The sequence below is a fragment of the Rhinatrema bivittatum genome, chromosome 9 (assembly GCF_901001135.1).
Source record: "Rhinatrema bivittatum chromosome 9, aRhiBiv1.1, whole genome shotgun sequence".
Lineage (NCBI taxonomy): Eukaryota > Metazoa > Chordata > Amphibia > Gymnophiona > Rhinatrematidae > Rhinatrema > Rhinatrema bivittatum.
The window spans coordinates 237,195,331-237,223,137 of NC_042623.1; the positions used below are offsets into that span (position 1 = coordinate 237,195,331).

At 47.3% G+C, this 27,807-nt stretch overlaps 1 protein-coding gene across 4 annotated transcripts in view; it reads right to left on the reverse strand.

The window, feature by feature from the left end:
* Positions 1–27,807, reverse strand: part of ATP11B (ATPase phospholipid transporting 11B (putative)) — a 293,818-nt gene that overhangs the window by 189,265 nt on the left and 76,746 nt on the right. For all 4 annotated transcript variants that reach the window (XM_029616746.1, XM_029616747.1, XM_029616745.1 and 1 more), the window contains exons 8-10: positions 27,267–27,314; positions 16,491–16,555; positions 9,316–9,397 (exon numbers count right to left, since the gene is read on the reverse strand). In XM_029616746.1, the coding sequence (XP_029472606.1) occupies positions 9,316–9,397; positions 16,491–16,555; positions 27,267–27,314 (195 nt within the window). The remainder of the gene's footprint in view (positions 1–9,315; positions 9,398–16,490; positions 16,556–27,266; positions 27,315–27,807) is intronic.

The following is a 27,807-nucleotide window of genomic DNA, read 5'->3' on the forward strand; positions in this document are numbered from 1 at the left end:
TGGCCACACCCCTCTCCCATCAGGAAAGATGGCTGCCTGAATCTGAGATCCAGCTTCCCCCAAGCTACTTTTTTTTTCTTTTAGAATTGTTGCCTATTCACCAAGCATTTGGCTTCTAATGCGGCTCATTGAAGAATAAAGGCCCAGATTTCAAGCAATTTTCTTATGTGAAAGTGACGTATGGATGAAGCCACGGACAAGGGTGAGTCAGTCACGGAGGTCGCTACTGATAGCAGTGGGTCAGAAGCGCAGATGCAAGGCATGCCGTCACGAGTAGAATTTTGACAATGGTTCTGTGATTTGTGTAAGAATATGCGAGAAATGAAGCAGGAATTGACAGTATTGACTGCAGAACTGAGAGAGGAGATCTCAGATATTGGACGCAGAGTGGATGACTGCGACACGCATCTTGAAGCTCAGGCCAACGAAGTTGGGAAAAAGCAATTGCAATATGGACAATTGTTGCTGGACAAGGAGGAACGCCAAGATAAGAATGAAGATTTGGAGAACCGGAATCACTGGTATAATCTCTGGTTTCAGGGCATATAGTAACATAGTAATGATGGCAGAAAAAGACCAAAATGGTCCATCTAGTCTGCCCAGCGAGCTTCCCAAGGTAGAAACTGCCGCTCCGTGCAGGTTATCCCCATGTTTCTCTTAAGGGTAGTAACTGCCGCTCCGTCCGGTTTAGCTTTTTTATTTATTCCCATCCTCTAGCCTTTTAGGGATCCACAGTGTTTATCCCATGCCCCTTTGAAATCCTTCACAGTTTTAGACTTCACCACTTCCTCCGGAAGAGCATTCCAGGCATCCACCACCCTCTCAGTGAAAGGAAAATTAGTTCTTACCTGAATTTTTGTTCCTGTAGAACCACGGATCAGTCCAGACTCCTGGGTTTTTCCTCCCCTCCAGCAGATGGAGACAGAGAAAGGACTCTGCCCTAATACCCGCGATGCCACCTACAGTCCGTCAGTATGAATCAGTATCAAAGCAGAATGGCCAAAAAAACGTAACTATTAACTATATACAACTAACACTGCCTCTGAACTGGCTCACCAACCCCAAATGGGAACAGAACCCAGTGAACTCCTAGAACAAATTCAATCTGCAGATCCAAATCAAACCGATCCGTGGTACTACAGGAACGAAAATTATCAGGTAAGAACTAATTTTCATTTCCCTTTACGTACTCCTGGGATGTACCAGAGCTGCATTCTTACCTGGGATGGGACCTGCAGAGGCCTGCTCGGAGCACACCTTCTCCAAATCCCCCCGCACTCGGGTCCTGGACATCCAGCCGGTAATGCCTTGCAAAAGTGTGTAGAGATTTCCAGGTAGCCACTCTACAAATCTCCTGCGGTGAAACTTGTTGGCACTCTGCCCAAGATGCCACTTGCGACCGGGTAGAATGAGCCCGAAGACCAAGCGGTAACGCTTTGCCTCGCAGCAAGTATGCTGAATTGATAGCTTCCTTTAACCAGCGTGCTATGGTAGTCTTAGATGCCATATTCCCTCTTTTCGGACCACTCCACAGAACAGATGGTTGGAAACCCAAAAAGTGTTTGTAACTTCTAGATAATGCAACAATGCTCTGTGAACATCCAGCTTTCGTAAGCCTCTAGAGAGGGGATCCGACTGATCTAAGCCTGTAAAAGACGGGAGCTCCACCGATTGATTCAGATGAAAAGAGGAAACTACCTTGGGTAGAAAGGATGGAACCATCCGTAAGGACACCCCAGAGTCAGATATCCTCAAGAAGGGTTCTCTACAGGATAACGTCTGAAGTTCCGACACTCTACGAGCAGACGTAATAGCAACAAGAAAGACCACTTTCAAAGTGAGATCTTTCAGCATAGCCCTTTTCAGAGGCTCAAAAGGTGCCGCACACAGAGCCGAAAGCACCAAATTCAAACTCCAAGAAGGCCAGGGGTGCCTGATAGGAGGACGCAAATGATTAGCTCCCTTAAGAAAACATGCCACATCCGGATGTGTAGCTAACGCCACCCCATGAATACTACCGCGGAAACAACCAAGGGCCGCTACCTGCACCCTAAGGGAACTGCACGACAAACCCTTGGATAATCCAGATTGCAGGAAACCTAAGATATCAGACACCGATGCTCTGGTAGGAATCAACACACGCTCCAAACACCAAGACTCAAAGACTCTCCATACTCGAATATAAGCCAAGGAAGTGGATGGCTTGCGGGATCTCAAAAGCATAGTCACCACCGTGTCGGAATACCCTTTGCTCTTCCGACACCGCCTTTCAAAAGCCATGCTGCTAGACAAAACGATCCACCTCTTCCAAACAGATGGAGATGCAGAAGCGCTGGAAACTCCTGAAAGCACAGAGGATCCGCCAACCATGGACATAGAGGATCCGCGAACATTGGATGTCTCGGCCACTCCAGGGCCATGAGGACTACCTCCTCGGGATGTGGTTCTATTCGCTGGAGTAGTTTCCTGATCAGAGGCCATGGTGGGAATACATACAGTAGAATGTCCGTTGGCCAGGGAAGAACCAGAGCATCTAGTCCTTCTGCTGCCATCTCTCTGCGGTGAACGAAGAAGCGTGGGGCTTTGGCATTCTTGAACGTCTCCATCAGATCCATTCTGGATGTGCCCCACTTTTCGCAAATGAGCTGAAAGGCTTCCCATTCCCCAGGATCGAGGCGGTGCTGACTGAGAAAGTCTGCCTGAACGTTGTCAATACAGGCTATGTGGGATGCCACAATGCTAACTAGATGCTACTCCACCCAGCTTATCAACTGTTGAGCCTTTTGCACTACTGGTTGACTTTTGGTCCCTCCCTGGCGATTGATATATGCCACCGTGTTCGCATTGTCGGACAGGACCCTGACTGACCTTCCGTGCAAGAGCGGGAGAAAGGCTTGTAACGCAAGAAGACCACTCTGGACTCCAGGCGATTGATCGACCACCGAGATTCCTGTGGAGACCATAGTCCCTGCACGGATTTCCCCAGGCAGACGGCTCCCCATCCGGAGAAGCTGGCATCTATGGTAACCACCGTCCACTCGGGCACCACTAGAGGAACCCCTCGAGTCAAATTGTCTGAGAGGAGCCACCAATCTAGACCGGACCTCGCAGGATCCGTAAGAGGCAGGGGCAGGTGAAATTATTCGGAGATCGGATTCCGCCGGGAAAGCAAAGCAGATTGTAAGGGCCGCATATGAGCAACTCCATCGTGGATGTCATTGATCTGAGGACTTGGAGGTAATCCCGTACCTTGGGAGGACGCTTGGACAACAAGTCTCGAACCTGACCTTGAAGCTTGGAAATGCGTTCTGAGGTAAGAAACACTCTCCCCCGCTGAGTGTCGAACAGAGCTCCCAGGAACTCTAAGGTCTAGGAGGATACCAATCGACTCTTGGCAAGATTGATCACCCAACCGAGCGATCGCAACAACTGAAGCACCCTGTGAATCGCCGCCCGGCAAAGATCTTCAGACTTCATCTGAATCAGCCAGTCATCGAGGTATGGATGCACCAGGAGACCCTCCCGGCGGAACTGCACTGCCACCACGACCATCACCTTGGTGAAGGTGCAGTGGCAAGACCGAAGGGCAGCGCTTTGAACTGATAATGTTGTCCCAGAATGAAAAACCGCAGGAACTTCTGGTGGATGCCCCGGATGCAAATGTGCAGAAAAGCTTCTGTGAGATCCAGTGATGCTAGGAACTCTCCCTGTCACATTGAGGCAATGACTGACCTCAGCGTCTCCATGCAGAAACGAGGAACCCGAAGACACCGGTTGACCCGCTTCAATTCCAGGATGGGTCGGAAAGTTCCCTCCTTCTTGGGAACCACGAAGTAAATAGAATAACGGCCTCTCCTCTGTGCTGTAGAAGGGTCTGGCAAAATGGCACAGAGTTCAAGTAGACGCTGTAGTGTCTCTTTTACTGCCTTTCGTTTCTCCTCGTAACTGCATAGGGAGACCAGAAACTGCTGTCGAGGGCCCCTTGCAAAATCTAAAGCGTAACCTTGACTTATCACCGTAAGGACCCATTGATCCGACGTTATCTTGGCCCATTCCTTGTAAAAGAGAGAAAGTCGGCCTCCCACTACTGGAACGGAGGAATGGACCGGCTGAACTTCATGGTGAAGATTTTGCTCCAGGGGCAGCCTGGGGGTTATTGGATCTACCAAAATGCCAACCTCGAAAGGGCTGAGACCAAGACTGCTGTCTGCCAAAATTCTGATGAAAGGATGAATTGGTAGATCGGGGAGTCTGGAACCTCCAATTACCATGGAATCTAGACCGAAAAGGAACCCCTCGATCTGGGTCTATCCTCAGGTAATTTATGCATCTTATTCTCGCCCAGGGACTGAATCATGTCCTCCAAGTCTTTTCCAAACAGCAACTTGCCCTTGAAGGGCAGGGAAACTAGCTGAGCTTTGTAAGAAACGTCAGCCGACCAGTTTCTCAACCACAGGAGCCTGCATGCCGAGACAGCCGAAACCATCGATCTGGCTGAAGTCCGTAACAGATTGTAAAGCGCATCCGCACTATAAGCAATCGCTGCATCCAGACAACCTGCTTGCAGAGCTTCCCCATCTGACAAACCAGCATTGGCCTGAAGCTGCTGAACCCAGTGCAGGCCAGCATGTAAAGAAAAATTGCTGCACATGGCAGCCCGCACTCCCAGTGCGGAGACCTCAAAAAGTTTCTTCAGCTGAAGCTCCAACATCCGATCTTGCAGATCCTTGAGAGGGATAGTAGTTTTCGTGGTGACCGCGGACATCGCCGCATTCACCTTAGGAACACAAAGAAGTTCCAACACGTCCTCTGGTAAAGAATAGAGCCTATCCATTGCCTTACTGACCTTCAGCCCAAGGTCAGGAGTGTCCCATTCCCGGAACAATAAGTCTGTGGCTGAAAAATGAACGGGAAAGAAGCAGTTGGGCTCCGTAGGCCCAATAATACTAGGTCCATCTCACCAAGCCGGGATTCTTGTGGTGGTACCTCAATACCTAACTTCCCCAAAATTGCCGGTATAAGAGGACCTAGTTCCTCTTTTCTAAACAGGTGGACCACCTTTGGGTAATCCCCCTCAACCCCCTGGGAGTTGCATGGGGAATCCTGTTTATCAGCATCCCCATTGGCCCCCGACAGAGGCTTGGGCTGTCCAGCATGGTCATGCGTGTCCGAAGAATCAGAAGAGGGATCCGTATCTGCGTGTGTGGCAGAACATAAAGGCCATTTAACCCTTGACACGCCAGCTGTCCCCGGGGACTTAGCTCACTTCCTAGCCTTGGACATGGAGAGAACCAGAGAGACCCAGAGAAATCTTCTCCCTCCCCTGCTTCTTCAAGGCTTTACTGGCTTTAAAGGCCCTATGCATCCTCAAAATAAACTCTGATGAAAAAGAGAATGATGAGACAGAGACCCCTTCGGGGCTATCCTCATCCACGCCCGTGCTGTACTGCATCGATTGACATCCCCCCCCCCCAGGGGCCATTTGCTGAGGTGATAATGGTAATGGGAGATTCTCCTCCCCTACTGCGGCACATGTGGCAGCTGAAAAGGATGCCAAAATGGTCCTGGTCCAGCTGGAGTGAGTGAGACGGGCTCTCCAGTATCACCCCCTACGGGACACTGAAAAGGCAAATAGGGCCCTCGACCCTTAGCCTAGGAAGCCTCTAGCACCAGGGGGGATGGTCCCCTCAGGACCTAGCAACCCCCTGGGAAGCTAAATGAAAGCTGCTGAGGTAGCTGTCTTAACTTTTTTTTTTTTTTTATGAAGTATTATCAAACTAACCAAATTGCCTGTCCAAACAATCTAATTTCCCTTTTTAAAGAAACACCAAACAAAACTACACAGACTAGGTTTTGCACCTCCACCATTTGCTGGAGACAGAGAAATACTGACAGATTGTAGGTGGCACCTTGGGTATTAGGGCAGAGTCCTTTGAGTTTTTCTCTGTCTCCATCTGCTGGAGGGGAGGCAAAACCCAGGAGTCTAGACTGATCCGGGTACGTACAGGGAAGAAAAATTTCCTGACATTGGTTCTAAGTCTTCCTCCCTGGAGTTTCGAATCGTGACCCCTAGTTCTACTAAATTGTTTCCAATGGAAAAGGTTTGACGACGACCATGGATCATTAAAACCTTTCAAGTATCGGAGACTGATGAATATACAGACTGCCATGATGTGGTACAGAAATTGAGTGCCTTCTTTTTGGGGCAGAACATGGGCCTAGAAACACTGTTACTGACCACGAGGTGGAAATTGAAAGGGTGCATTGGACTCTGGGCCCTAAGGCAGGGAATAAACCGCGCAATATTGTGGCATTTTTCCATCGCTTTCCAGAAAAGGACAGAGTATTTAATGTGGCTCGACAAGAACAGATGTGGCTATGGGAATCGCACAACATATCTGTATTTGCGGATTTGTCGCCTGCTACTATCAAAAAGAGAATGGACTTTCGGGAAATCACCTCCTCTCTGTGAAAGGAAGAGATCCGATACAGGTGGCTGTTTCCCTTTGGTCTCGCGATGACTATTTGAGATGTAATTTCAAAGGTAAAAACTGTTGAGGAAGCGGAGGCCATTTGGTAGAAGCTGGCGTTGATTTCACTCTGTACCAGAGTGAAATCATGCTGCTGGAGCTAACTTTTAAAAGGAGATAGAGCAGCTTCTAAACTAGGCCAAAGGGAAAAGCCAACAGTCACTCAGAAGTGACTGTTGGCTTTTCCCTTTGGCCTAGTCTGTGACTGTTGGCTTTTCCCTTTGGCCAACAGTCACTCAGAAGTGACTGTTGGCTTTTCCAGTCACTCCAGCCCTACCTAAATCCCCCCCCCCCCGCCACCTTGTTTTATTTTTTACACCTGCCTCTGTCGGGCGTATCTTGCGCGCGCCGGCCAGCTGCCAGCGCGCCATCCCCCAGCACAGCTTCTGTGATGGAGGCCTCGGTCCTGCCCCCTGATTGGCGTCACGCCCACGACCCCGCCCTTTTTTCAAAGCCCCGGGACATACGCGTGTCCCAGGGCTTGTGTGCGCCGCCGAGCCTATGCAAAATAGGCTCGGCGCGTGTAGGGGCAGATTTTCGGGGTTACACGTGTAACCCTTTGAAAATCTACCCCTATAGGTATTTCAGCGATATGGTGGAAGGAGGATAATCAGTGGGACACTGTAATACTAGGCTAGACATATTATATCAACGTGATAAGGTAGATCAATTTGATGGAGGGGCAGCACTATATGTAAAAGATGGCATACAGTCAAACACGATAAAAAACCTTGTAGGAAATATAATGAACTGTAGAATCCTTATGGACAGAAATTCCTTTTGTGATGGTAAGAGTCTAGCAGTGGGTGTTTACTATCGGCCACCTGGCCAAAATGAAGATGAAGATTGTCAAACTGAAATTAAAAAGGGGAATACATTTGGCAACACAATAATAATTGGATATTTCAACTACCCCAGTATTGACTGGATCAATGTTTCATTGGGTCATGCTAGAGACATTTATAGGGTCATTCATCAAAATGCATTAACGCCATAATGCATGCGATAATGCTAGCGCAAGGCGCAAATGAAAATTTTGAGAAGGGGCAGGATTAGGGAGGAGTTGGGGCGGGATTTATGAAAATGAGGGGCAATATCGCAACGTGCGATAGCGTAACACATGCTATCGCACGGTTTTTACACCGGAAATAACTACACCTTTTTTCCTGGCGTCAAGCTGTGCGATACGACCGAAACAGCCATAATGCAACTTGGGATAAATTTTTCGAATTGCATTTCGGCCATTTCTGGGCTTTAGAGGGGAGAGGGGAACTGGACACTGTAGAATCAGTTTAAAAACTGGTCTGCCCGGTCCAGAACCGGGCAGTTGGCCACCCTAGCAGATTACTTTTTCTATCAGTGCACTATCAAGCTGTGGAATCTGTGGCCAAGGTGACTAGCATAATGTGGTTTAAAAAAAAGGTTTGGACAAGTTCCTGGAGGAAAAATCCGTAACACATTATTAGCCAGGTATGTGAAAGTAAACAGCAGGAATTAGATCTACTTTATGGAATCTTCCAGGTACTTGCAACCTGGACTGGCCACTGTCAGAGACAGGATGCTGGCTCAATGGTCCTTTGTCTGATCCAGCATGGGACGTCTTATGTTCTTAACTATCATCCTTCAACTAAACTTGATGAATGATAAAGTTTTGAAACTGGCAATACAGAAGACAAATGTGAATTTAAAATGGAGGAGCTGTTTTGCAGCCCCCAGCAGACAGCATGCAACAGCGGCCCCTACTGGTCAGGGCCAGGGTGCACAAGTCCTGGATTCCAGAGGGAGTAATGGTCTGTAGCCCCTGGACAAGGACTATACTACGATGGCTATGCTAAATGGGAGAGAAAACTACAGATAACTGCATATGTAGGGGTTCACTGCATCATGTCAGATTCAGCTACAGAGGAAACTGCTGGGTCCGAAAAAATAACAAAAGCCAAGAAAGTTACTTCACATCAAAAGCCTTCAATCTCTGAAAGTTTCCGTTATTTCTATCATTACTGGGTTTTACATTTAAAAATACTGTGCAATAAAAAGGAATACAAATATCTTCATTTGTGGGCGTGAATGCCCAATCTGCAATTGATTAGTTTTCAGTTTTTCTAAATGCAATTTTCTGACAGCTCTAAATGCTTTTCCCCGATTCATTTTTCCTCCCTTCTCCATGAGTACCACAGAAGGGCAAGTCTGGTGGGGAAGGGAGATCTCTTTTAAATCTTAACCACTTCTCTAACATAAAAACACATTTCCTGTAGACTCTTATTTGTCATGACTAGACCATAAGCTCCAGAGAGCAGGGACCATCTCTTGTGTGTATCTGTACAGTGCCTCACATGTCTAGCAGCACCTTAGACTATCACATTTTTATAATTAAAGATCAACCAAATATTTTGTAGGACAAAGTAGCACAACATGCTGGCACGGGCACCTGTATTTGAAAGGCGACATAAGCAAGGGAGATCCCACATTAATGATGGCAGGACCCTGAAGAAGAGCTCTTTCCCCAGGTGTGAGGGCCTCAGCTTTTTAAGCTACATTCAGCTTTGCTTGCATGAGAAACTTATTTCCTCTGGGGGTGACTGGAATCTACATCGCTCTTCCAACTGCCAGCTTAATTACCTTTTTTTTTTTCCTGGTAGTAAAACTGTTTTAAAATTATTCAGATGAAAACATTTGTGAAATGTGGTTAATTTAATAAGATCAGTGAAGAAGAATGTTGCCAATTATTAATCATAACACTAAGTGCCATTTTATGACCACTTAAGATAGTAATTCCATCACTTACTTCTCTACAGCGGATCGCTTCTGTGATTTACTTTTGTAATTTAACGCCATCTTTGTTTCCATTCCTGTATACACAGCCACACCTGAAAAACAAAAGGGGAATTCAGACTTCAATAAACAAAGCTGTGTGTTTGTAATATATGCATAGGCTGACCAGATAATCAACCACCAACAAGGAGATGCTCCGGTGGCCCTCTGAAGAAGTGACATTAAAATGTGTCGAGGGAGATAACACTAGAGCAGTAGTGGTCAACTCCAGTCCTCGAGAGCCACAAACAGGGCTGGTTTTCAGGATATCCACAATGAATATGCCTAAGATATATTTGCATACAAATCTCTCCCATGCGCATTCATTGTGGATATCCTGAAATGGAAAAATTACTTACCTAATAATTTTGTTTTCCTTAGTGTAGCCAGATGGGCTCAGGGCCAATAGGTTATATGCTCCACTGCTAGCAAATGGAAGGCGGAGTCTGGTTTCAAAGCTGACGACACCCTAGATACACCCCTGCAGTGACCTCAGCCCTTCAGTATTCTCTTCAAAAGCCACTGTGGACATACTATTGAAAAACTTGATTAAAACTTGATTAAAAATGGATAACTGTAACTGTACTCAACCAACTATAAACGCTGAATCCCAGCAAGATTATAGATGCCATGATCTAGGGATTGGATGATGGTTTACCTGTAATCTCTTGGAATCGATATTCATTTCATGGGCAATTCCTTGGCACCGTTCTTGGCCATCTGTGGGCGGGATGCAGTGTCCATCTGTCTACATTAAGGAAAACAAAATTATCAGGTAAGTAATTTCTCCATTTCCTAGCGTGTAGCCAGATGGACTCAGAACCAATGGGATGTACAAAAGCTACTCCCAACTGGGAGAGGAGGCTGCTCGCAGTCCGGTTAGTATCGCCCTTGCAATTCTGCGTCCTCTTGGGCCCGAATGTCCAGGCAATAAAACCTGGAGAAGGTGTGTAAGGAGGACCACGTCGCCACTTGGCAGATGTCGTCGGGAGACAGCAGTCTCGCTTCCGCCCAGGACACTGCCTGAACCCTAGTGGAATGAGCTTTAACCTGAAAGGGTAATGGCTTTCCTGCCTTCACATAGGCTCCCGTGATCACCTCCTTGATCCAACGAGCTATGGTAGCCCGCAAAGCTGTTTCACCTGCTTCCTTCCACCGTGAAGAACAAACAAGCGGTCCTTCCTGCGGACCAGTTCTGAGACTTTCAGATACCGAACCAAAAGCCTACTGACATTTAAATGGCAGAGGTGGAAGTGTTCTTCCGTGTCCTTGCGCCTATATAGGGATGGCAACGAAATGGATTGATTTAAATGAAACTCCAAGACTACCTTGGGCAAGAAGGATGGAACAATATGAAGTTGTAACGCTCCTGGAGTCATCCGGAGGAGCTGTTCCTGAAACGATAATGCCTGTAGTTCAGAGATGCGACAAGCCGAGCATGTCGCCACCAGAACACCATTTTCAGGGTTAACAAACGCAAGGAAAGACTGTGCAGTGGTCAAAAGGAGGGCCATGCCAAAAACTCAAATACTAGATTAAAATTCCACATGGGAACCAGCCACCGCAAGGCTGGCCAGAGGTGCTTTACCCCTTTGAGAAAACAGCCCATGTCCGGATGAGCCAACAGGCGGGTTCTGTAGATGTGTATGCCTGAGCTTCAGACCAACATGGAGACGGCAACTGACCCAGAATCCTCTGCTATCTTAGCCTTTCTGGCTATGTGAACTTTAAATGCCCAACTGAGCCTGACCTGGAGGAATTCCAAGGACACCTGGTCAGCAGTTGAAGCTGGCGACAATTTGTGATGCCTAATTATAGGGTCACAAAAGCAGAAGGCAACGGTCAGAACCGCAGGCTAGAAAGTTGGTTACAGGGGCAACTGTAACAGGGGCATCTGTAAACACTGCACACAGCCTAAGATGTAACGATTGCCCTGAGCAGCAAGATTTTAACGGAACAAAGGATTATCTAAAGAGTGATGGTAAATGGGCCTCAACTTGGAGAACTGGTCAGGGTAGTTTAGGGATACTGTATCATGCTGTTGACATGACAACTTATATAAATGATTCTCCAGGTGGTCACGTAATTTCAGAATTTCTGACCTAGTACTGTATTGTATTTTACCTATAAAAGAAGGATCAGTTCATGTATACAATGAGATGCTGGTGGTCAGTTTGTCAGAGAAATGGCATCCAGCATCTCCTAAGAATACTTATATTGCTCAATAAAAAATTATGCTTTTTACAAAATCTAAGTGTTCTTGTATCCCTGGGTAAGCGTCATAAAGCGTGTTTTGGAGCTTAACACCGTTCACCTCATCCCTGAAACAGGAGAGTGCCGCTACCTGGACCATCAAGGAGTTAAGGGCCAACCCTTTATTCAAGCCATCCTGTAAAAATTCCAGAACCAGTGGGATTTTGACCATCCGAGGGGTAACACCGCATTCCTTGCACCAGTCCTCAAATACCCTCCAGACCTGCACATACACTAAGGACGTAGAAAACTTCTGCATGCAGAGCAAAGTGGTAATTACTGCTGCCAAATATCCACACTTCATCAGGTGAGCCACCTTAAGGGCAAACTAAGACAGAATCAAATTGGATTGACCGGTCCTTGCTGAAGCAGGTCCCTCTATGGTGGGAGGCACAGGGTGGTCTCCACCAGGAGTCTCCGCATGTCTGCATACCACGGACGCCAGGGCAAATCTGGAGCTACTAGTAGGACTAATCTCCTGTGGCGCTCGATCCTGTGAATGACCCTGCCCAGCGGGAAGGCATATAGTAAGTCCTCTTGTGGCCAGGTCTGAATGAGGGCGTCGATCCCCAGGGACCACTGATCTCTTCTAAGACTGAAAAAAAAAAAATCGGGGAACCTTCACTTTGTGAGATGCAGCCAGCAGGTCGATGGATGGGAGGCCCCAGTGATCTACCACCAGCTTTGGCCAACAATGCCCATTCTCCTGGATCCAGATTCTCCCTGCTTGGATTCTGCTCTGACGTTGTCTTTTCCTGCAATGTGGGAGGCTGAGATCATCTGTAGATGTATTTCCGCCCATTCCATAAGGAGATTTATCTCCTGTGACACTTGCTGGCTCTTGGCTCCCCCCTGGCTGTTGATGTAGGCTACTGTTGTTGCGCTGTCCAACATTACACAGACCGCCTGACCCTGGAGAATGTGGCTAAACTGTAGACACACCAACTGACTGCTCGGGTTTCCAGGCAGTTTATGCTCCAGAGTGCCTCTTCCTTGGTCCAACGCCCATGGGCAGTCAGTTCCTGACAGTGAGCTTCCCAGCCCTGAAGGCTCGCATTTGTCGTGAGGACCAGCCAGTTCGGTGGGGACAGGGTTGCACCCTTGCCCAGGTGAGCTTCCTGTAGCCACTACTGGAGCCGAGAACATACTTCCATCAGTAGGTGGAGGTGAATCGAATAGTCTTGAGACAGCGGGTTCCAAGGTGACAGCAAGGAGTGTTTACGAGGTCGCATGTGTGCCCTCGCCCATGGTACTACCTCCAGGGTTGACACCATCAATCAGAGGTCCTGAAGGTAGCTCCACACCTTGGGAAGTCAACCTCCTTATCCGTGAGGGCGGGAGGAAGACCTTGCTCTGCTTGGTGTCGAACCGGACTCCCAGATATTCCAAGGACTGGGAGGGTTTGAGACTGCTTTTGCCCAACCAAGTTCCTGAAGCAGGGACGTCATCCTGCTGGTCAACCGGAGACTATCTTCCACCGACTTTGCCTGGATCAACCAGCTGTCCAAGTATGGGTGCACCAGGATGTGCACCCGTACATCTTTCCTTAGTGCCACTGCTACGACCACCATAATCTTGGAAACTTTTCTGGGGGCAGTGGCCAGGCTAAAGGTCAGCGCCCGGAACTGATAATGGTGGCCCAGTACCACACAGCGTAGGAAATGCTGATGGTCTTGCTGGACTGGAATATGAAGGTAGGCCTCGGAAAGATCCAGGGAGGTTAAGAACTCTCCCGGTTATATGGTCATTTTCATGAAGAACAGAGTTTCCATGTGGAAATGAAGTACTTGTAGTTGTCTGTTGACACTCTTGAGGTCCAGGATGGTTACATCACAGAGTCCGCTGCAGGAACATCCAGTGTCATTAAGGTCTGGGAAACCAGGGCCAGCAATTCATCTTTATGGAAGATGCGTAACATGGTCCGATATGGCTCCAAACCCGGTGGGATTTCCCCATCTTCCAAGGAATCTGGATACCTTTCCTCGACTGTGCTATCTGGATCCCTGCCAAGGATATCCTTGGTGAGACAAGGCATGTCTCAAAGCCTGCCGATAGGGCTGGGAGAGGGAGGCCCTACTGGCTGGGGTTCTGACCGTCAGGGGCAAGTGAAGCAGATTGTGCCTGTACAAAGGCTTGAAGCCCTTGAAAAAATTCCACCTAAGAAAAGGCCACCAGTTCTATGCCTAGCCCAGGAGGTACTGGGGTAGGTGCTGCTAGATTTCCTCTCCCATGGAAGACCCAGTCCTGGGATTATTCCGAGCCAGGGTACTTCCGGTTAAAGTTGTAGCTGACCAATCTTCAGAGTGGAAGGATCCGGGCTTAGAAAAGTTTGGGGAGGCCAACTCTCCCCCTGGGCCTCCTCACAGTGCTGATATAAGTAAGAATCCAGGTCAGACTGTGCAGCCTTGATATGACAAACAGTGCAGAGAGAATGGCACTTATGTTTCTTTGCTGCTGGAACCATTAGGGTCAGTAGCGGCACATTCAGCCAGCTCGAGCTTAAATTTGCGCGCACATTTTGGGCGCCTATGTGGGCTGCGGTGAGGCACATGCACAGCCCGTGTGCCCAGCTTTATCTAAACTCTGCACCTAGAAAGTTGTACGTGTATGTTTACGTGTGACATTGTGCGCATTATGGGGCGGATTTACGCGCGCAGGGCCCTCGCGCGCCGGCGCGCCTATTTGCATAGGCCGCGCGTAAGTCCCGGGGTTTTTTAAAAAGGGGCGGGAGGGGCGTGTCGGGGCGTGGCCGAATGACGCGGCGTTTCGGGGGCGTGGCGCGGCGTTTTGGGGGCAGCGACGCGGGCGTGGTTTCAGCCCGGGGGCGTGGCCACGGCCTCCGGACCAGCCCCAGGGACCGGAACACGGACGGTGCAGCCGGCCGACGCGCGCAGATTTACGTCTGCTTTTCGCAGGCGTAAATCGTGCGATAAAGGTAAGGGGGGGGGTTTAGGTAAGGGAAGGGAGGGGAAGGTGGGGGAAGGGCAAAGGAAAGTTCCGTCCGAGGTCGCTCCGAAATAGGAGCGGCCTCGGAGGGAACAGGCAGCGCGCGCTGGGCTTGGCTCGCGCAGGTTGCACAAATGTGCACCCCCTTGCGCGCGCCGACCCCGGATTTTATAAGATACGCGCGGCTACGCAGGGCCTAGCCCACTAGGGGCTGTTTCCTCAACCTGCTCGGAAGCTCACTTCCCTTTACCCTAGCGGGATCGGGAACGAGTCGGTACAGCGCACCGAGCAGGGAGATCGGAGGAAGTCTTACTGGAATCCCTCCAACTTACCTGGGCTCAGCTCTTACTGGCTCAGTACAGAGACGGTCTTTGGTTGAAGGGGGAGAGGGCTTTGGTCGTCACTGCCACACTCTGCTTCCTGCACCCGCTGCCTTAGCAGCAAAGTCCATGCTGGGAATCGGTTACCGGACCCAAGCACACCTCTGAGGGATCTAGGAAATCACCTCAAGAATTCTCAACTGGGGGAGGGGCTCAATCTTTCTCCAATTTAAAGGTAGAATTTCTTCTTCTAAAAGGGTACAGTGATCCCAATATGTCCGCATCTGCTAGGAGATGGAGAGATACTGCAGGGCTGAGGTTACTGTATCTAGGGTGACAATCGCTTTGAAACCTGACTCAGTCTCCATCTGCTAGCAATGTAGCATATAACCCATTGGTCCTGAGTCCATCTGGCTACATGCTAGGAAAATCAGTTATTTGTGGCTCTTGAGGACCAGAATTGGACACCCCTGCACTAGAACCTGTAAAGGACATTCTATACAATTCCTGATTATTTTAAGGAAATCTCTTATAACACTTTTACCTGGAATTAGTTCTGCCACTGATGACTGGGATTCAACTTTGCTCCACTACATAAAGTCAGAAATCAAATAACTGCCAATGAGTCTTCTCATTTAGATAAAGTATTTTGTACTAAAGTCAGAGAGACCATTAGTAGACCTGTAATGGGGTGCACTGGTAATGATTCCCAGATATTAATGTTATGCAGTCAAACTCCAGCTATACAGGTAAACTGTCAGACTGAGGAGCAGATTCAATAAGACGCATGTTTTCCTAATGCCCACACAGCCACATTCCCTGGGTACCCGATGAAGTATTTTAATGAGGGGCTGCGGAAAAAAGGATGCACTAGGGGAGAATTGTACGTCCCTAGTGCTCAAATGCATCGGGCGCTCACCACTGCAATGGGCACTCAATATGAGCATTCGTTTTTATCATGCTTGTTCTGGCTGATTTTGCTGAGGTTGCTGAAGATGCCCATTGCTAAGCACCCTTTGCTATGGGCATCTAAATTAAGCATCCAGAAGAATTTTTTTTTTTTTTTTTTAAATCAAGCCAATACACATTTATTTTTCAACACTGCAAGAGGTAAGTTTAAGTGTTATAATGATACTAAGTAGGAGGACCCACAAATGACCATATATTTTAATTTTTCAGATGCCCTTGACTCACAGATTGACTTTTTGCCACCTCCGGGGCTGGAGTTAAATTTGCTGCATTAAAAAAAGTGCATTGGGCGCCTAGCGATTTTCTGCATGGGGGGGTAGGCAGTAATAGCCAATAGCCTCAACTACATGGAACTAACATGTAATGAACTCTATTGGCTACACATTTGTTTGGGTGTGCATTTCTCCTTATCGCATCGAGTGCTAGCATGCCCAAAACACATCCAATTGCGTGTAAACCAGTGTGCTAGGCTGGGCGCACTTTATTGCATAGGCCCGAGTGACGTTGCGAAAGCCCAGTTACCCAGGCAGATGAATCAAGATGAAAGTGGTCTGGCATGGCATAAAAATGATAAAAGATTTTAAAAAATGGTCATCATTGAACTTTTGCAATTAAATAAAACAATTCTAGTGACAGTCGACCTATCCAAGCATTTACATACCAAAAATTTCTTTGGTGTTTTTTAATCGTGCTCCTCTAAGTAAGAGATTTTCAGGCCCAAGCGGTCTAAAATAAAATCAAAGTAATTGTTATTTCTCAGGAAGATTTCACAAAAGAACAAAAACATTCCTTTATTAATAATAATTAAAAAAAAAAAAAAAAAAAAAAGACAGAAAATTCTGATATGTTCCTTTCAACAAGCTCAAAAGGTTGGAAAGCTCATGATCATGTTATTGCTGTGGAGACATGTGCTGTTTAACAACTATTTGGAATGGTCACTGAAATACATCTCATCTGAAAAGGGTAGGCAGTAATAGCTAATAGCCTCATCTACATGGAACTAACATGTATGAGGGCTACAAGCCATCAACCATAGTGTTGGGTTTTTCTTTGATACCGTTCTGCAAGTGCCAGGGAGAAATGGGAAGCAGATGTACGTGGCTTCAAACTGAAGTTGGTGGGACTGTGACTGGCAGTCAGCCACGCCCCACAAAACTTTTCAAGCGCCAAGGACCGGCATTCAATATACAAACAAAATATGCTTAAATTAATTGGAAGGGGCATGTCAATATTAAGTGCTCCTGGTGTACTTCCTAGATCAACTAGCAGATTAAGAATTCAAACTGCTGAAATAAAAAATGCTTCAGGAAAAATAAAACTGCAAAGAGTAGAGCTCCAATGACCTAATTTAAGGATTTAGAAACCACTTTGCCATCTACAAATGTTGCTCAAGGCGGAGGGATGTTAAACTGAAGAAAAGATAGATGTTAAATGCAAGTCTTACCTTGGAATCTATAGGTGATAAATAAATAAGGTTCTAATTTGAATTAAAGTGTGAAGTGATTTAAAGATGGGATGAAAAGGGGGGTGGAGAGGGAAGAATTTTGTCACTCATTTACACTCTTCTCCACACTTTGTCATTTGATCTGCACCATGAAGCCATAAGGCAAGTTTTACAGCAACTTCCTGGAGCCACTAATAGATGCTATTTCCAGAATCTGACCTTTGGTAATTGTGGCACCTGCCAGAATGCAACTCTTCTTTCACTGATGTTGTGGCCCCAAGCCAAGTAGACACCAGGTCAAGACCAGGAACACTACCTTTTTTCCTGACAGAAAGCAGAGTTGCTGACCTGTAACAGATGTTCTCAGAGGACAGCAGGATGTTATTTCTCAGACATGGATGACATCATCAGATGGAGCCCTGATGCAGAAAACTTATGTCAGAGTTTCAAGAACTTTGACTAGGCACATTGAGCATGCCCTATGCCATGCATCCACGTGGGATCCCTCTCCAGTCTTGTATCACAGAATTATAATTAAAAAAAAAATTTGGAGAAATCCAACTCCACAGGGTAGCAGGGGGGTTTTGTGAGGATTAACATCCTGATATCCTCAGAGAACACTTGTTACAAGTAAGCAACTCTACTTTCTCTGAGGACAAGCAGGATGCTAGTCCTCACAGATGGGAGAATCCCTAGCTGCAGGCTGCTCCCCAACACAAAAGGGGATCAACGGACACCTAACCAGGTGCCAATGGGCACAACAATAGTGCTGTTGGTAACAGAGGGGGGAGACAGCCTGAACCCAAATAACGAGCCCGAGTCAGGGAAAGTTGAGTTCTACACCTCAGTTTCCGAAGGACAGAGCGGTCGATCCTACTGTTGTATCAGCTATCCCTATCCAGACAATGGTGAGATGTGAATGCGGTGAGAGAACTCCACGTTACAGCTTTGCAAATCACCTCCATGGGAACTGCTCGCAAGTGGGCCACCTACACTGCCATGGCTCTGAGAGAATGAGCCTTGACATGACCCCCAAGATACAATCCCGCCTCGGCATAACAGAAGGAGATGCAATCTTCTAGCCAATTGATAGTGTCTGTTTGGCAACGGCAATGCCCAACCTATTCTATCAAAAGACATAAAAAGTTAGGTGGACTGTATCTATCTGCTCCAGGTAGAAGGCTAAAGCTTGCCTGTAGTCCAAACTGTGCAATGCTCGTTCGCCTTGGTGTGAATGAGGCCTGGGAAAGAACGTTGGCAGGATGACGGACTGGTTAAGATGGAAGTCTGTCACCCTCTTAGACAAGAACTTAGGCAAGACCATCCTGTCATGATAAAACAGTGTAAGGTGGATAAGGCTTGGAGCTCATTGACCCTGCACTCTGAGGTGACTGTCACCAAAAATATGACCTTCCAGTTCAGGTACTTCATGTCACAGGTGCGCAGCGGCTCAAAAGGAGCTTTCATCAGCTGAGCTAATGCCACGCTGAGGTACCACGACACAGTGGGAGGCCTTAGGGGAGGCTTCAATTGAAGCAGACCTTGCATGAATCGTATAACTATTGGCTGTACAGAGATGGGCATACCGTCTACACCTTGGTAGAATGCGCCAACTGCACTAAGATGAATTCTAACGGAGTTGGTCTTTAAGCCAGCCTCCGATAGGTATAGAAGGTAATCAGTTTTTGTGTGGGGCAGGAGAACGGATCTAGAGCCTCACAACACACGGAAATTCTCCTCCACTTCAGTCCATAGGACTTTCTAGAGGAAGGATTTCTAGAAGCCACCAGGACCCAAGACACATCCTCTGAAAGATCAAGCAGCTGCTGGATTAACCTCTCAACATCCAGGCTGTGAGCAACAGGCCCTGCAGGTTGGATTGCCATAGCCTGCCTTGATCTTGCGTGATGAGATCTGGGGAAGTTCCCAGACTGACCGGTCTCTGCATGGACAACTCTCATAGGAGTGGAAACCAGACCAGTCTCAGCCAATAAGGGGCTATGAGGATCATAGTACCCCTGTCCTCACGAAGCTTCAAGAGTCATCGCCAATAAGGAAATCGGAGGATATGTGTATGTTCAAAAAAGGTTTGGATAAGTTCTTGGAGAAGTCCATTAACGGCTTTTAATCAAGTTTACTTAGGGAATAGCCACTGCTATTAATTGCATCAGTAGCATGGGATCTTCTTAGTGTTTGGGTAATTTCCAGATTCTTGTGGCCTGGTTTGGCCTCTGTTGGAAACAGGATGCTGGGCTTGATGGCCCCTAGGTCTGACCCAGCATGGCAATTTCTTATGTTCTTATGTATAGAAGACCCTTGCCCCAATGACAGGCAAAGGTGTTTGAGGCTGGTTGGCTGTCTGACCTGTACAGGGAGCAGAACCGAGTCACTTTCCTGTTGCAAGGGGGATGTGAACAGATCTACGTCCAGGCTCCCTCAGAGGCGGAATATCCAATTCACTACCCCCTGATCCAGGGACCACTCATGGGGTCTGAAGACTTGACTCAGCCTGTCTACTACCATGTTCTCAGTCCCAGCCAGGTGCATGGCCCTGAGCCCCAACCCCATCACCAGATCTGGACCGCTTCCTGACACAGGACATACAATCCCGTGCCTCCCTGTTTGTTGACATACCACATGGCTACCTGTTGTCGGTCTAGATCAGGACAACTTTATTGGACAGCCAATCTCTGAAAATCCATAGTATGTATCTGATCGTCCGAAGCTCCAGGAAACTGATTTGACTAGAGCATTCTGGAGCGGACCAGAGACCCTGCGTGCTGAGCCCATCTACATGAGCTTCGACCCCAGGGTGGTAGGGAGACCTTGAAACGAGATCCCCCATTCCAGACTTGAAAATACCTGCCACCAGGACAATGAATTTTGGAGAGACGGAGTGACTCGGATGCTGTCTTGGAGACTGAGTGGCCTAGCACCACTGCAACCTCAGTCATAAGAACATAAAAAAAATGGAATAGACTTAGATTTTGGGTTGCCAGGTTCTTATGGCCTGGATTGGCCACTGTTGGAAACAGGATGCTGGGCTTAATGGACCCTTGGTCTGACCCAGTATGGCATGTTCTTATGTCATACTGGGTCAGACCAAGGGTCCATCAACCCAGTATCTGTTGGTCAATCCAAGTCACAAGTACCTGGCAAATACCCAAACATTAGATAGATCACGTTACTATAGCTTATTAATTACCATAATAACAGTTTATGGATTTATCCTCTAGGAACTTATCCAAACCTTTTTTAAACCCAGTTACACTAACTGCTGTAACCACATCCTCTGGCAATGAATTCCAGACTTAACTATGCGCTGAGTGAAAAAGAATTTTCTTTGATTTGTTTTAAATGAGCTACTTGCTAACTTCATGGAGTGCCCCCTGGTCCTTCTATTATCTGAGAGAGTAACCGATTTACATTAACTTGTTCAAATCATTTCATGATTTTGTGGACTTCTATCATATCCCCCCTCAGTCGTCTCTTCTCCAAACTGAACAGTCCTAACTTCTTTAGCCTTTCCTCATAGGGCAGCCGTTCCATGCCCCTTATTTTGGTTGCCCTTCTCTGCACTTTCTCCAGTGTAGCTATATCTTTTTTGAGATGCGGTGACCAGAATTGCACACAGTATTCAAGGTGCAGTCTTCACCATGGAGTGATAGAGGCATTATGACATCCTCTGTTTTATTTTCCATTGCCTTCCTAATAATTCCTAACATTCTGTTTGCTTTTTTGATCGCCACAGCATACTGGGACGATGATTTCAATGTATTATCCACTATGACTCCTAGATCTCTTTCCTGGGTGGTAACTCCTAACTACAGCAAGGGTTATTTTTCCTTATATGCATCACTTTGCCCTTGTCCACATTAAATTTCATCTGCCATTTGGAAGCCCAATCTTCCAGTCTCGCAAGATCCTCCTGCAATTTATCACAATCCGCTTGAGATTTAACTACTCTGCATAATTTTGTGTCATCCGCAAATTTGATCACCTCACTCATCGTAACCCTTTCCAGATCATTTATAAATATATTAAAAAGCACTGGTCCAAATACAGATCCCTGAGGCACTCCATTGTTTACCCTTTTCCACTGAGAAAACTGACCATTTAATCCTACTCTCTGTTTCCAACTCTTGTAACCAACTTACAATCCTGAAAAGAACATCACCTCCTATCCCATGACTTTTTGGTTTTCTTAGAAGCCTCTCATGTGGTCTTTGTTGTATGCATTCTGAAAATCCAAATACACCACATCAACCGGTTCACCTTTGTCCACATGTTTATTCATCCCTTCAAAATAAATGTAGATTTGTGAGGCAAGACTTCCCTTTGGTAAATCCATGTTGGCTGTGTCCCATCAAATCATGTCTATCTAAATGTTTTCTGATTTTATTCTTTATAACAGTTTCCATGATTTTTCCTGGCACTGAAGTCAGGCTCACCAGTCTATAGTTTCCTGGATCACCCCTGGATCCCTTTTTAAATATAGGGGTTACATTGGCCATCTTCCAATCTTCAGGTACATCAGATGATTGTAATGATAGGTTACAAGTTTTTACTAATAGTTCTGAAAAGAAAATTATTCTTACCTGCTAATTTTCGTTCCTGTAGTTCCTGTAGTACTACGGATCTGTCCCTCGTCCAGCAGATGGAGTCAGACAAAGCTTCGAAGGGTGCTGCTTTATAAATCAGTGCACCCTCTGTCAATCTCCAGTATGAAGAATATCAAAGCAGGAGAGAACAGATGGATCAAGGAAATCAAACACGTTTAACTTTGAACCGTGAATATGAATACACAACAGGCGCCAACAGGCAAACTTGCAAAAGGAACCATTACATAGGTTACAACAGACTTATGTGAGCAGAAAGGCAATTTCAAAAGTATGCAAAAGTATTCGAGCAGGAAGACAGTAGATCCCAGAAAAAAAAACCCATATATTCTTAGGGAGGGCATCTGGACTGATTCGTGGTACTACAGGAACGAAAATTAGCAGGTAAGGAATAATTTTCTTTTCCCTGTACGTACCCGGATCAGTCCAGATGGTGGGATGTACGAAAGCTTCCCTACATAGGGTGGGCCCTGGATATCCCTGCTCGAAGGACCCTAATTGCCAAACGAACCAGAGGACGTCAACAGATTCAAACGATAGTGCCAGCAAAAGTATGCAAGGATTTCCAGGTCGCTGCACGGCAAATCTCCTGGGGCGAAACAGACTGGCTTTCTGCCCAAGATGCTGCTTGCGCATGAAGAGAGTGGGCCCTGATACCCACCGGAGGCTGTTGGCCTGCCCCTATATACGCCGCCACTATAGCGTCTTTCAGCCACCTAGCGATCGTTGTCTTCGTAGCCTTGGACCACTTCTTTGGACCATTCCAGAGAACAAACAAATGATCCGACAAGCAAAATTCATTATTCCCTGTACATACCAGGATCAGTTCAGACCGTGGGTTATGTCCCACTTCTAGCAGATGGAGTCAGAGCAAAAACTGAGAGGGCGATCCCTCACAACTGGTGCACCCTCTGTAAACCTTCAGTATTTCTCTGACTCCAGCAGATGGCAGTTGCACCTTCAGTTCCCCAGTTCATTTAGAGGATAGTTTACAGAATTTCTCTATTCTTTGTTTTCCTCCAATTCTTTCCTTGGATGGATCAGTTATAAAGTTTAAAAAAAAAAAATAAGCCTGTGTTCAGCTTCTCTGGAGACTTGCAGGCAGAACTTTGTTTTCAGTGACAGATCTGTTTTGTACATTCCGTCTTATGTTATTCTGTTGTTTTTGGGGTAAGTGTTTACTTATTTCTTACAGCCAGTATTTCAGCTGCCTTAGGGGTGAATGTTGGTGGTCCAACTTCTCCCCCACAACCCCCTGCTGCCCTGAGATGCCGTTTCTTCCTCGGGGCAGCCTAACAGTTGCAGAGACGCACCATTCCTCTGACTGAACGGGAGAGCGGGTCGTTTCTGACAGGTAGCAGCGCTGAATTTCTTCTTCCTGTGAGGAGCTGAGTGGTCCAGTCCCTTCCCCGTGGAGACCCCTGAGAAGTCTCATACCTCAGGGGTCTAGTCAGAGAAGTAAAATCCCTCTGTCACTTTAGGCTGGAGGGGAAAAGATAAAGGAAAAAGAGGAAAGGTTTTTACTTTCTTTTAATCAGTACCCTGTACAAGGACTGGCAGCTTATGGGGGAAGGAGTGGAGAGCCGTTTTCTCTCTCTCCTGCTCGCAGCAGCCAGGCACAGAAGGACTTTGCTGTTCCCACAGCAACTCCTCACCCCCTCCCTCCCTCCCTCCCGATGCCTGGATTGCCATTTTGTATCCACATGTGGAGAGCCAGCCTGCTGCACCTGTTTCTTGGCCAGATGGGGGAAGGGAATTCTCATTTTCCTACTGATGTTGTACTTTTATTACACCTAATTTAAGCCCTGTGCAACCGGCTGACCTAGAGCCTGCCTCTCCTCCCGATGCGGCCCCTCCCCCAGGGGGCCTTTAAAGAGACAGCAGGCCTTTTCTTCTAAGTTTGTTATTTTAATGCACAAAGCTTTTTTTTTTTTTTTTTTAGAAGTGGAGGCTGAATGGCAGGAGAAGGGACTTATACCAGCAAAGGTCCCCAGGCCATCAGAGGTGTTGGATCCCTCTAGGGGACAGTCAGGACAGACAGCTGTTAATTCCTTGGGATCTTTAGCTCCTAATCTGCCAGACCCTGGGTCACAGGACCTTCTCCTTGGGGATGCAGACGGGGACATTGATGGGTCCGCCCCAGACGAGTTGGACCAGATCATTAAATCGCTTGGAGAGAATAAGGTGCATAAATTGCCGGAAGATCGCCATTACGCGGACCCGGTTCAGAGGCCAATGGCGTTGTCGTTAGACTAGACCGGTGCCTCACAGGACTCCCTCTTCGAGGTCGCAGTCCAGGTCTCATTCCTTTCGAGGCCGGAGACCGGCTCGGAACTCCTCCTTCTGCTACATCTACCCAATGAAATGTTGCCGGTCCATTCTTCAGTTCCCAGGATAGGAGGACATCTTTCCCTCTTCTACGAGGAGTGGATCAAAATCACCTCAGACCGGTGGGTCTTGGATATTCTACGGCACGGTTTTGCTTTAGAATTTTCTCGACCTCTCAGAGACAGGTTTGTCTTCTCTCCGTGCGGTCTCATCAAACAGTGCGCAGTGCGACAAACACTGGATCGGCTCCTGGATTTGGGTGCCATTCTCCCGGTGCCGGAACAAGGGTTTGGCCATTATTCCGTCTACTTTGTAGTCCCCAAGATGGTCAACAGGACTCAAGATACCACACTTCAGAATGGAAACCCAGCGCTCAGTGAGTGCCACGGTACACCGGGGAGAGTTCCTCACATCCTTGGACTTGAAAGAGGCTTATCTTCATATCCCCATCCTGTAGGAGCATCAGCGCTTCCTCCGCTTCAAGATTTTAGGGCAGCATTTCCAGTTCCAGGCCCTGCCATTTGGCCTGGCGACCGCTCCTCACACCCTCACCAAAGTTATGGTGGTGGTGGCGGTGGCCCTATGGAGGGAAGGGATTCTGGTCCAAAAGCCACCAAGCTAGGCTGGTCCTGGCCGGTTCCTGGAGGGGTAAGGGAACTTGAATAGCTTCCGCTTGGGGTCCCAATATGAGTAAAGCCCTTTGCAATGGCCTCATATGAGCGAAAGCCCATGGGACCAACTCCAGAGTAGACGCCATAGAACGAAGAACCTGTAAATAGTCCCACGCCCTGGGAACTGGCAGGGACAAGAGACACCAAACTTACAACATGAGTTTGTCTATCCGATCCTGCATCAGGAAGACTTTTCCCAATCAGAGTATCGAATCTCGCTCCAAAAAATCCAGGACTTGGGCAGGGGACAACTGGCTCTTGTCTGAATTGATGATTCAACCCAGAGCGTGAAGTGTCTGCACCTCCCTGGCGACCGCAGCCTCGCATAGTTCCTTCGACTTCGCTCGAATGAGCCAGTTGTCCAGTAGGGATGGACCAGGATCCCCTGGCAATGGAGAGCCGCCGCCACAACCACCATCACCTTGGTAAATGTGCGCGGAGTGGTCACCAGCCCAAAGGGAAGTGCCTGAAACTGGTACTGCTTGCCGAGGACCATAAACCAGAGATATCGCTGATGGTCTTTCTGAATTGCAATGTTTAGGTACCTTCTGTCAAATTGAGGGATGCTAAAACTCCCCTGCTCTGACGGAGGCAATTTTGGAACATAGCATCTCCATAGGAAAATGGGGCACTCAGAGCTCTGTTGACATTCTTCAGATCTAAAATCGGACGGAAGGACCCTTCCTTCTTCGGAATCAGAAAATAAATCGAATACCTGCCGGTTGGAAGTTCGTTCAGAGGAACCGGAATGACCGCCCTGAGGTCCAACAACCGGCAAAACGTGAGAGACACCTGGCGCCTTTTCTCTAGAGACCAGCAGGGTGACACCAGAAATAGATTGTGTAAGGGACAAGCAAAATCTAAGGCATAGCCGTGTTCTATAATGTTTAGAACCCAAAGGTCTGACTTTATTTTGACCCACTCCTCGTAAAACAGGGACAGCCGCACCCCCCCAACGACTGGAACAGGGGAGTGGGCCGGCGCTATTTCATTGGGAGGACTTGACTCCCGTCGCCCCTGTGGCATCGCCGTTTTGGGCGGGTCTACGGCCACGAAAGGAATGCGACCTGCCGGACGACCATCTTTGGCCAAACGGAGCCGGCTTAGACTGGCGAAAATGGCGCTGTCCCCAAAAATGTGACCGGGAAGGGCCGAAACCTCTGGAAGCTTTTGGCCTATCCTCCGGGAGCACCCCCAGGAAGACACTGGGAGCAGAGGCTATCTCTGGAGAGCCGTGCTGCAGGCTCCCCACAGGATTTGCAGGCGAAAGCGCGCGGCATCGCCATGCTGAACAAGGAGGGGAGGCTGTGAAAATAAACCCTGGAGCCTGGGAGACCAAATAAGAGCAGTGCAGCTGCCAAAAAAACGTGTTCCAATTCTATATATATATATTTTTTTTTAATTTGCCTTGGCCCATTGGTAAAGTGTGTGTGTAAGTGTGTGTAAATATTTCTTTACGGAGAGGATGGTGAAGGCCTGCAATGCCCTTCCGCAAGAGGTTGAGGATGAAAACAGTAAAGGCAGATAAACCCTGCGGATCCCTAAAGGCTAGAGGTTGAAAATGAAGAAAAGGGTGCATGGGGGGTAACCTGTAGGAGTGGCAGTTAGTACCCTTACCAGAGGGCATGGGGGATTAGAACCTTTAAGCAATAAACCTTAATACTTTTGCGGCAACATCACGCTCCGCTTTGATGATGGGGGGAGATTATATTCAAATGTAGCCAATGCTGGGCCCTGAATTTTACGATCTGGTGTACTGATACACAGACATTAGGGATAAAGCACAGAACTGCTTCTGTTGCCAAGTCCAAAAGCAAAGCACATTCAGGCTAGCAATAATTTTGTTATGGGTTTGATAGTTGCTTGGTTTGGATTATAAATATAGCTACCTTTAACATACGGCTTGGGCGTAACTGGCACTGAGTGGCAGTGCCAGTTACCCTTAACACAAACATGGGGGTAACCTGCTCAGAGCGGCGGTTACTACCCTTAACACAAACATGGGGGTTACCTGCTCAGAGCGGCAGTAACTATCCTTAACACAAACATGGGGGTAACCTGCTCAGAGCAGCGGTTACTACCCTTAACACAAACATGGGGGTAACCTGCTCAAAGCGGCAGTTACTACCATAAGAAATTTGCTGATACGACTGGATGGGCCATTTGGTCTTTCTGATATCATTACTATGTTACTATGTAAATTTTGTTTTTTGGTTGAGGACTACAGATGGGATGACCACTAAACAATGAAGTTATCCCTACTGGGTAGAAGCTGTCAACCCTGCAAAATAATCAGGACACAACCTGGATCTGCCTCATGAAGCAAAATAATCTGAAATATCTCTGATTACAGGCCAGAATCACTCTCTCCTTACCTTACTATTTCCTCTGTGTGCTGAGTCATAGTTATTCTCCCAATAAACCTGAAAAGAAGACAAAACATGATCTTGTCAGGAGCAAGTTAATTTCGGAAACATTTTCCACCTCATAAAATATTTATCAGCTGCTGCCGCCAATGCTTCCAAGTTTATGAACTCATTTAGTATAGACTAAACTGGACGACAAAAAGCATTTGTGCACCTCATCAAAAAGAAAGGTTTTAATGGGACACTAGAAGTACTTTATAAACCTTCCAGTAGGATTCAATTTTGGGCATCACAGTGTAAGAGAGAAAAGTGCCACAGGACCTTACAAAATATCTGAACATGTCCTCTGCAAATTCACAGGAAGCGCTGGGTATTTCAATGAAACAGAAAACTAAATGAGACTATGAGAAAGGCAATCCTGAAGAAGCCATAGAAGAGTCATAAGTTCATAGGGAGTTTTTCCCTGCAGAGAGGACAGGCCAATATGAGCAGCTGATCAAGCCTGTCTGAAAGTGGTGAAGACCTCATCTGAGATTGAATGACTGCACAG